The sequence below is a fragment of the Prinia subflava genome, chromosome 3, assembly GCF_021018805.1.
Source record: "Prinia subflava isolate CZ2003 ecotype Zambia chromosome 3, Cam_Psub_1.2, whole genome shotgun sequence".
NCBI lineage: Eukaryota > Metazoa > Chordata > Aves > Passeriformes > Cisticolidae > Prinia > Prinia subflava.
The window spans coordinates 43,890,125-43,900,496 of NC_086249.1; the positions used below are offsets into that span (position 1 = coordinate 43,890,125).

The 10,372-nt window shown below is 43.5% G+C and overlaps 1 protein-coding gene across 4 annotated transcripts in view; it reads right to left on the bottom strand.

Moving 5' to 3' along the window:
• The window catches only part of RNASEH2B (ribonuclease H2 subunit B), a 43,438-nt gene extending 34,882 nt beyond the window's left edge, over positions 1–8,556 (bottom strand). For 3 of the 4 annotated variants that reach the window (XM_063392051.1, XM_063392049.1, XM_063392050.1), the window contains exon 1: positions 8,383–8,556. In XM_063392051.1, the coding sequence (XP_063248121.1) occupies positions 8,383–8,464 (82 nt within the window). In that variant the 5' untranslated portion in view covers positions 8,465–8,556. The remainder of the gene's footprint in view (positions 1–8,382) is intronic. The other variant, XM_063392048.1, reaches the window with a different exon arrangement.
• Positions 8,557–10,372: the final 1,816 nt, after the last annotated feature.

Genomic DNA, 10,372 nt, shown 5'->3' on the forward strand with positions numbered 1-10,372 from the left:
GTCCCAGTATCTCATGGGGATGGGATCAGAGTGTACATCACACTCTCCACACAGCTGCCACGGAAAATAGTTTGCCTGAAGGGACATGCACACACACAAGGAGAAGGGGAAGGACCGGGCAAAGGCAAAAGTGGTTTCTTTGAGTTTCTTTAACATTCAATTTCCTCGAAATGCAGGCAATATTCCACTCCATTTCCAGGGGCATCTGAAGTATATTTTTGTTATAGATTGGCTTTACTATATGTCAAGTTGGCAGACAAAAAAAAGAGGCAATTGGGAGAATGCCTGCTTGGAAAACTGGAGGCAGTATTAATACGGCCTTAAGGGCAAAGAAGGCCCTATTTATCTGAATTTAAATACTTCAGGACTAGGAAAATGCTGAGCAAGGGATTTTTGATGTTAGGTGTCCAAACCTAACTTATTTGTGTTCTGGACTTTAGCCAGGAAAGGTAACTGGATTTCTTTAATGCCATTACATTTATCAGTCCTTGTATTTCAGCAAGGATCTCTTATAGCTAAGTAAATACAGACTTCTTAGAAAGCAGCACTGTAGCTATTTTCAAGCAAAACTGAGAGTTAAACTAGGCTGGGATTTTTTTTTTCAATTTTAAGGTTCACCTCCAGATAATAAATCACCTTACAGAAAATAAACAGAAAAAAGTAACATTACAGGAAGAGCTGTTTCTTGAAATTCTAAAGGAAAACATCAGATTATTTCCACCATGCTTATTGTAACAGTTCCCATAGCTCAGCCCTGGGAAATTTGTTCATCTACAAGAATACCTGGGGGGAGAAAGGTAAGACTTTTCTGAACAGTACACTCTCTGCCAACAGTGACCCTCAGTCAGGTCAGCTTACTAACACATGTCATTACAGCATGATTTCCTCCTAGGACAACATACATGAAAGTGATATAGAAAAACTGATAGAAGGGTACAGAGGGGCTCAATTAATCCTGTCTCAAGGAGGCATCTCAGCTAGCAAGCCACTCTTTAAACTGTCTGGGAAGACAGAACACAGACAGTTCCAGGAGGCAGCTGAAGAAAAGGAGAAAAGATTGTTGTGGTTCATGGAAGTCAGACATACAACCAGGAAAATCCATAAAACAGATAAACACAACAAAGTGAAAATGAACCAGCTTTCAAAGGATTTCTAGCAATCATTTCTTCCACAATGGATAGAGATGAGGCACTAATGAATCTGGTCAGTAACATAAAAAAGCATTACCTGGTACAACAAGATAAATAAATTGAAAACCAGCGTAAAACTCCCACTAAGAGCTATGAAACTGATATGGATGATGCAAACTCTGTTCACCTTTTTTAACAAATGCTTATAGAATACTGTATATAACAGACTAATATCAAGTTATATGGAATTCCCATGCAAAAAGCTGCCAGCCAAGCAAGCAAAAAGGCTGTAAATATCTGTCAAATGCGTAAGAGGAAAAAACCCTCTGAGAGCACAAATTTCCCAACCATCACCACCCTGCAAAGAAAAAGGACTATTTAAGTCTGGAAATATAAAGTTAAGATTTCATTTAAACACAGATATTAAACCACACGTCACCTACACAAGTCTTTTCCATTGCCTTCTTAACTTCTAACTGTGCATGAAAGGTGTGTCAGATGGAGACATTATGATGGAGCCCATTAAATAGACATTTTATGGAAGACTTTAAACTATGTAGCTTAAGGGTACAGATAGGTTAGATCTAATAAACATTTTATTTGTGCTCTTTTTAGACTCTCAACCCTCATGAAACTGGCTTTAATTCAGTGTCCATGTCCTTTGTTGTGCAGCATGCCCTGAAAAAAGCCCAGGGAAAAATAACTAATAAATCCAGTACTTTGTATCATTTGAATTTTTTCATATTTTTTTCTAAGTTACATGGTAATTAATTGCAGGCAAATAATAAATGAATTCAGGTATGCACAGACTGAGGATAGAGTTTCATAAACAGCTTCAAATGACCAAAGATCACAGGCCACAGAAAAGTGCAGTCCTAGGGGTCTCCACCTCTGCTCCCTTCTTGTTTTGCATCTCTGCTGCTTTTTTCCACCCAAACTAGCAATCTCATGGCCTCACAGCAAGGCAGCTCAGTTCACTCACTCAGCTGAGAAGTAACCAGCCACTATGAAGAAGTAAGTAACTTTCAATCCCACCAGTAAGCCCACTGGAACAAGAGACAGCACCCACGTCAGGAGCACATGGTATGGAATACATCCTACTCCACATGTGACACAGGTGTCTTTGACAACTGCACACAAATTAGAAAATCAGATCATACATGAATTTACAGAGTTGAGAAAGCAGGAGATAAGCCACAGGTCTACATTGTTGTTTCCTTGGCTCACAATATTCTGGGGAGCATTGACAGAACACAGCTCGATTCATCTCTTAAACAGGCAATATTTTGCAGGTGCTTACACAGAGGGTATGGGTATGTACTTGCCCACACTTGATTTTTGGAAATAATCTTAATTGTTGTTCAGTTACGTAAACTTGATGTTACCTCCCCACCTTACTCCTTTGACTGTACATAGTACTTACTTCAATAAGGGGTCTTTTGTCAAGCCTACTGTAAAAGACAGAAGGATTATCAGCTTGGTAATCGTGGCATTTATTGTTTGGTGCTCTAAGGCAACAATGTTCAATGTGACATAATTTAGAACATTCTACAATAAAACACAATATCTAAAAATGTCTAAATACTGTCTACTACCTTGACCACACCTTCATAAAGAAATGCTACTTGACAGTTTGAATGGTCTTTTTCTCCTGGACACAGCTAGGCAATACAGCTCAATTTTAAGACTTAAGCCTGAGCGCATCTTTTGGCTTCCTCTTATGCTGGCACAATTCACTTCTTAGCCAAAAAAACCCCCATGTTCATGTTTTTGGACAGTACTAATTCATCCATTACTGAAGTTTAGATGCTTGGCAGAACATTAGTAGTTTGAGGGAGGTCAGTCCTGAGAAGTTCAAGAACTGGTTATCACTTGAAAGGATAAAAACTACAGACTTCCCTTCTCAATATTTATAGGGTCAGTGCTGGTGCAGCTGTATTAATGGCTGAATCAGCCCTATTCCCATATGCAGAGAGGCCTAAGTTGGCATAAGTTGGTCTCTTCCAAGCCAGATGGCAGAAAGCAGAAGTGGGAGATGGTGTTACACATTAAAACATCTCTTTTCAGTTATTTTATTTGCTATGCTTCCTTCTGGCTCCTTCACTTGCCCGTTATATCTGCTTTATTCACAGCAGAGCTCAGTATGCCTTTCAGGAGATGACATGTAAGAAATAGTGCAAATTACCTGCAGGCAAAAGGCTTTGTTCAGGAGATGCAAATGCCAGTTTAAGGGGAGGTTTAGTAAAATATGCCCACAGAGTGCTAACTTCTAAAATAAGCATGTTCACATTCACCTTATTAAAAAGGTATATAAACATGTGCACATATTTTATATAGGCTTTCTGATGTTTTCACTCAGCTGTTAAAAAAATACATATTTGTTTATTGCAAACACTATTTCCAAGTTCTTTACCTAGATTATTCTGGGAAGTATGAATGTTCGATTATTCTGCTCAATTTTGACACTCATTACAATTTTTGATTCAAGCACCCTAACAGTCTAGCAGTGTGATCTATTTAGTAGCAGATAAACTGAACTTTTTTTAAAACACTAAATGAAAGCACGTATCAAAGTGCAAGGATGGAAAAAAATTAATGCAAAACCTGCCTACTTCTGTTTTTAAAGCCAACTACTCTTACGAATTAAGTATTCTACAGCTTCTTTTGCTATGACACCTTCTCTCACTATGACTCAAAATTTTCAAGTCAAATACTTCCTCGGTTACTGCACGGAGACAAAAGTTCCTCAGTCTCAATTGAAAGGATGGAGGATTAATTTAATGTGTGCTGATGCCCCACGGTTTAGCATCACAGTCCATTTATTTCTGCCTCCATTTGACTTTTGGCATACGTGAGATTTGTTCAAACAATTTGCCAAGTCTAATGTGAAACTGCTCCTTTTATTTTTGAATAAGTAATTCCTAAAAATAATAGGATTGTTAAACTTCCCTCCCCCACTGCAACCCTTCCAGTTCTATTCATATGGCAGTTCCCATAAAACAATGAAAGAGCTAATCAATGTACTGTTTAAGAAAACAGCAGACTGAAAAAATATGCTCAGCTAAACTTGTTTAGCTCAGAAAATTAAAAGTTGAGAATAATTTTCAGCATGCAGCTAACCCCTACTTATTTTCCTAACACAGACAAAGACAGAACATATTAAATACATCAGTCTTAACTTTGGGTGTAGAGTGGAACACCACACTTAGAAAACTGCCTTCAATTCCTGACCTCTTTGCTAAAACCAGTGAAGGATATAAATAGTTCCAGTTCTGACATAACACCTGTCCCTGAGGAATACTGAAAAAGAGACTGTCCTTCACACCATTCCTGTTAAGCAGATAGTGTGATTTTGAGAAGACCAGTTCGAAGCCATTACGTAAGAATGTTTATTTGTTATAGAGAGCCCAGATCACATCTATGTCAGACATTGTGACTTTACCACAGTATTTGAGAGTTTTCCAAAGCCCTGCCTTTAGGTTTAGATAGTCTTAAAATACTGCTGGGTCTCAGCAGGATTTCTCAGCTCAAAAGGTAGGTCGAATTTGCTACATTCACATTAAAAAGTAGCAGGATTTTTTTTTAAGTACATGGATACTCAGTAAATACAGACAGAATCTGCTCTATTAAAGCACATCTACAGTAACTTTGTAGCCGTGAGAGAACCAAGGTTTAATCCCTAAGAGCTACTACTTTTCTCTTGTACCTGTTCAGTAGCTAGACCAACAACAGAACGCCAGTACAGGAATTTCTACATCCTCACAGGTAAAGAGCTTGGATACATGTGCAATGTAATAGCCTTAATTACCCAACTACCACTAGAAATGCAGGAAAGCACTATCTGGAAACTCAGCCATCACCAATGAAGCCTGTGTGGTCCTTCAGGCCTTGTTTGCACTTTGGTGTCTCTGCACCGTGACTCCTCCAGAGCTCCAGATTTGGGAGGTCTTCTTAACCATCGACGTCAACTACTCTGCACAAAGCAAGCTCAGACCCAGGTTCCCAGCCAAGCTAATAAAATCCCCTGGAACATAGAGCACAGCACAGAAACACCCAAGTGGGTTTACACAGAGCCAGCTTGGTCCATCAGGACTTATTAGTTCAGACACTGTCTGAAAGCAGCTGCACTGCAAAGCTGGTTCTGGAAACAGCAGAGATGTGTTAACATGGCACAGCACTTGAACTAATAAACTGCTAGTTCTGAGCCGAGCCTGCCCCAGGCTAAATCTGGTGCCTGTATATCCACTGCACAGTTAATCTGCAACTGCAGAAATGGCCCAAAGGGTTGACTCTGTTTCCAGCCCAGCATGCACAGCTCTACCGCCACCAACATCACCAAGTTTTCTGTCCTTTCACCTTCCTCCACAACAACCAGTCCCTCCATCTATCCTCTTACTGTTTGTTCATTGTTTTCTCTCCTGGCCACCCACATCCATTTCTCAGCCTCTCACTACACATCCCCAGTAAGGCTGCACAGTGCACATCAGCAACTTCCAGCCTTTCTGGAGTGATTAACATGGTTACCACCCTCTTCTCACCTTGCCTGAGCAGCACGTCCTAATTCCCCTCCCACCAGTTCTGGCTTCCCTCTTAGTCCTGCCCTTGGTGATTCAATCCCTAACCAGGGAACCATTACACTTATAAAAACAAAAAAATGATTGTATTTGCATGTCAAATTGTCCTATCTTTATGGAAAAAAACCACCATCACAAGACCTGTCTCCAGGCCAAGGGCAGGCTACCATCTCCAAAGGTAAAATTTGCTATCTCAACCAGAAGTTGCTTAGCAGTCAGCTCAGATACAGCTGTCTGAGGCTCTCCTTTTCCCTTCCTTCTCAGACTTCCCTTTGTGCAATTCTCCCATGCCAAACAGCCCGAGTGTCTTGGTGTGGCAGAAGGGCTGGTGAGGGTAAAGACTGCCTCCGTCAACTGTGCTTCCCCTCCCCACCTTCACCCACCTCTACAAACCATGCAAAGTAACTGCTGAGCATTTGGTTTGTAGCTCTGTCCTGTGATACACAGGCACGAGAGGACCACTAATCACCAAACTTTTACAGTACTGGAAACAGGGCAGAATTAATCACTTGCTACAGAAAGTGACAGTCTGTCCCTCTAAAACCAGTCCACACCATTGGTAAAAAATCCACTCTGACTGCATTCCTCTAGCCAGAATCATGATCTCAACAAAGAACATGCGCAGTTCTACCTGACAGAAGAGAATTCTTGTTTCTGAACTGTTTCCAGAACACTGAAACCAATATAAAAACTACGAAATAAGAAATAAAACTGAAATTTGTCTCCTCAGCCATCTCACATGCTCTGCATGGCAGAGCAGCGATTTATTGTCCACGCAAAGTAACAGAATATGAATGTGTACTTAAACAAGGAAGTTAGCAGTAATTTCATAACCTTAAATACTAAATCAGACAAGCTTTTTTTTAGTAGACTCAGGAACAAATGGCATTGAACTCACATCCAAAAACAGATCCTGTACTTATCTGCACCAGTTGGTTTTATGTATGGCATTATGATACATACACCCAACTGCAGCCATCCTCATTTCTTAAAGTAATCAGGTCTTCCTACTACACATTCTACTAAACAGCCAATGAAAAACTTCTGCAATTCATTCAACAGAGCAGTTATGAAATGCAAAATTCTGAAAAACGGCAACACATTAACTTAAAAAAGCTTTTCTGAAAATAAAGCTAAAACAAAACTAAAATCGTGAAATGCTTCATTTGGCTGGCAAGTCTCATCAGCTGTGGAGTTTTGAATTTATCAGCCACAGACTTTTGTTAAAAATCACTATGTGCTTTGAAGTTCAACTAAGGCTTAATAAACTTTCTTACAGGTCTGGAGTACTATATAAATTTTGTCAGAGCTGTGCTGGCATAACTGGTAATACAAACTGTCTGGCTTCATGAAGTTACAAGCTCTGGCTCCAATCCTGCAAACACTTACTGAAGAATTTAACTTACTGCACAGAACTGACTACTCATGCATAAGCTAAGCATATTTGTAAATATTTGCACAGTATGGACATCTGTTGGCATAGCCAGTCATCTAATACAAGATTCAGCTTCAAATCCTAGTCTGCCTAGAGTCAATATTAAAAAAAGGAATTCCTCACTTTATAAATTCCTTTCTTAGGCATCAAGGATGTCAGATACCAAAGAGTGGAACCGAAATTTAAAACTAGAGGAAGAGAGGAATCAGTGAAATCATAACAATTCGTTCTGTCTCTTATGTAACTAGAGAAGCCTGGTTTCTTTATGGGTGCATGTCTCAAGATTGAGCTCCTGCCGTACTTTCAACCTTTGCTAAAAAAAGCTCTTGCTATACTTTTCCCTCAGTGGTGCCATTTACAGCATTTCTCACATCATCACAGGCAAAGCCCAGGAAACTACTCCAAAGAACTCCTCCTTTTTATCAGGTTTGGTTATTAACACTTTTCAGCTATGGGCGAGCGAAGAAATAGCCACAGTACAAAGCTGGCCCACGGATAATCACGGAAGTCGCATTTCCATAAAAATCAAACTAGAAAAAGACAGTTATGTCTCCTTCCTCTTAATGTCTTGGCATTTGAACACATCCTGTTTCAGTCAGCCTCTTTAACAGCAAAACATTCTGTGATCTCTTTGTTTAAACCTGATACCAGGCAGAAATACATGTAATGGTGCAAAGGCATCCTTCCATTGATCCAGGGCTGCACGGGAGAGAGTAAGCCTCCCGAACACAGTGGATATTGCACCTGCAGAGCTGCCGTGCGGAGCTCTGCCGCTTCAGAATCAAGAGCTGAGGAGTTCTCACTCCGGCTTAGGACTGGAGTCTGTTTGACAGCTGTGGCTTAGGGCGCTAAACCGGTTCCTTCAAAAAACACAGGAAGGGACTGCGGGGACGGAGGCAAAGCGGGCCGCCAGCTCCGGGGAGGGACAGCGAGACCCCACCAGGGACATCGGTGGCAAGAGCCCTTGGCAAGCCCCTAATGCCACACATAAATTAAACGCACTGATCCAGCGAGGGAAACGGGGTCCCGGAGAGGGGAGGGCGGGTACCGAGCGGGGCCTGGTGCGGGGGCCGTGTCTCAACCCGGCCTCAGCACAGCCGGGCGGGGCGGGCCGCACGCAGCAGCCCCGGCAGCCGCCCCAGCCCCCGGGGCCGAGCGCCCGCCTGTGCCCGAGCCGGCCGGGGCGGGCGAGCCCGGCGCTGCGGCAGAGCCGCCCGTCCGCGGAGCGGCCCCGCCGCGTTACCTGGGGCAATGAGCACCCACTGCGCGGGGGCCGCGCCCGCGGGACGCCGCTCCGCGCCCGGCCCGCTCCGTGCGCCCCGCATGCTCCGAGCGCCCCGCGGTGCCGAGATCCCGCCGCTCCCGCTCCCGCCGCCGCCGCAACATGGCGGGGGGGCGGGCCGTGAGGGAAGGGAAGGGGCCGGGCGGAGCGGGGCGCGGCGATGGCTCGGGCTGCACCGCGATCGCTCGGAGTGCGCCCCCGCTCCACCTCTTCCCCTTCCCGGCGCCCGCGGCGAGCGGCGTTGCAGCCGCGGCGGGCGGGAGCGCCGGCGGCGAAGCCTCTCCTGTCCCCGGCCCACGGGGCGGGATGTCCCACCAGCAGGGAGAAGGGGGCGCCCGAGGTTCTTAAAGGCTGGTGGTCCAAAGGAGCGACAAAAGCCACAGGGTCCGCAATCTATCAGAAAGTTTTATTAGTGATTTGCACACTTGGCGTGGAAATTGTTCTGTTAGTCCCTGACCTACTATGTAAAGCACATGGCAGTGGGTTTTGGATATAGGGTAGGGTGAAAGGGAAAAGAGAAAGGAAGAGACGAGTTAAAGAGGAGAACAGAGAATGAGAGAGAGGAAGAAAGAGGAAAAGAGATCACTAGTCCTGATTCCAGCACTGATCCAGCTCATGGTCCTAGGGGGTTCCCAGGTTTCGGAGGGGTACCTTGCTATGGGTAGGTTTTCTTCACCCTGAAGACAGGTTTCTCACTTTCCATGTAAATTAGTTACCAAGCGCAGTCCGATCTTTCAGATCTTTCTGGAAATGGGTTGGAGAGCTTTGGGGGGCTTGGGTGGTCTTGATCCCCCTTTACAGTCCATGCCCACTTCCTGACTCCATCATACCCCTGCTTAAACTGTACTATGTTATATATGTACTATAACTGTGTTCTCATCTCCAGGAACTAGAACAAGGGCCTTGGTGCAGGAAAAGCGCTGCCCTACCTCTGCATGGCCCCCTTGTCCAGCCACATCTTGTTCTATGTCATGACATGTCAGTACTGTAGTAGATCTTTCTAACAATGTGACAGGGCTCGACACAAGTGGTGCAAACTGAAGGAAATTCCATTTGAACATAAGAAAATGTGTCTATAGTGGAGCAGATTGTCATGAATGACCGTGGCGTCTCTATCAGTGGAGGTATTAAAAGAGCAACACCAGGCTGGGTGTTGCTCTGAGCAGCTGCTGTAGCTGGCCCAGCCCTGAGAAGGTGGCTGGACTAGACCCTCTCCAGAGGAGCCTGCCAGCCTTGGCCATTCAATGGAACCTCAGTCCTACAAGGCTGGTCAGGGGCAGAGCCACAGTTCTCTCCTAGCTGTCCTCCTACCCAGTGTACATGATCCTGCTAAGTGGGTTCTTTGCCTCCAGATAGCACTGAGGAGCCGTAGCCACAACACAAAACGCATATTTTCATGTGCATGTATATATATGTACGTAAAATGGGCTTTACCCACACAAGACTGGATTGATGGCCACCTTCCCAGAGATTTAGGAATAAATATTATGTTATCAAAAGTATTAAAGTATACATATCAATTGTAAATCTCAGAGATATGAAACAAATATTGAAAACATACTAGCATCTATTCCCCAAAACAGAGCAGAACCAACCAAAGCCAGCATATGCAAAACAGCTGAGCTGATGTAAGGCTGAAAAAATTAATTTCCTGAAGTTTGATCATATACCTTCATCACTGAGATTACATTAATCTAAATTTGTTTTATTTTCATTTTTCTGACTTTTTTCCACTGATTTGAAGTAAGGCAAGATTTAAGTGCCAAAGACTGCACTGCACCATGTGTTTTGAAGTCCCCAGAGAAATCACTTGCTCTCAGAGTGATTGCAATTTGCCGTGGTGTATGTCTGGACTGCAAGACTCATTGATGGGTCTTGTAAAACTCTCCTCACTATTTGTGCTAGCAAAGAGAGAGAGAAGCTCACCAGTTCCACTGTAATTTGTACAATA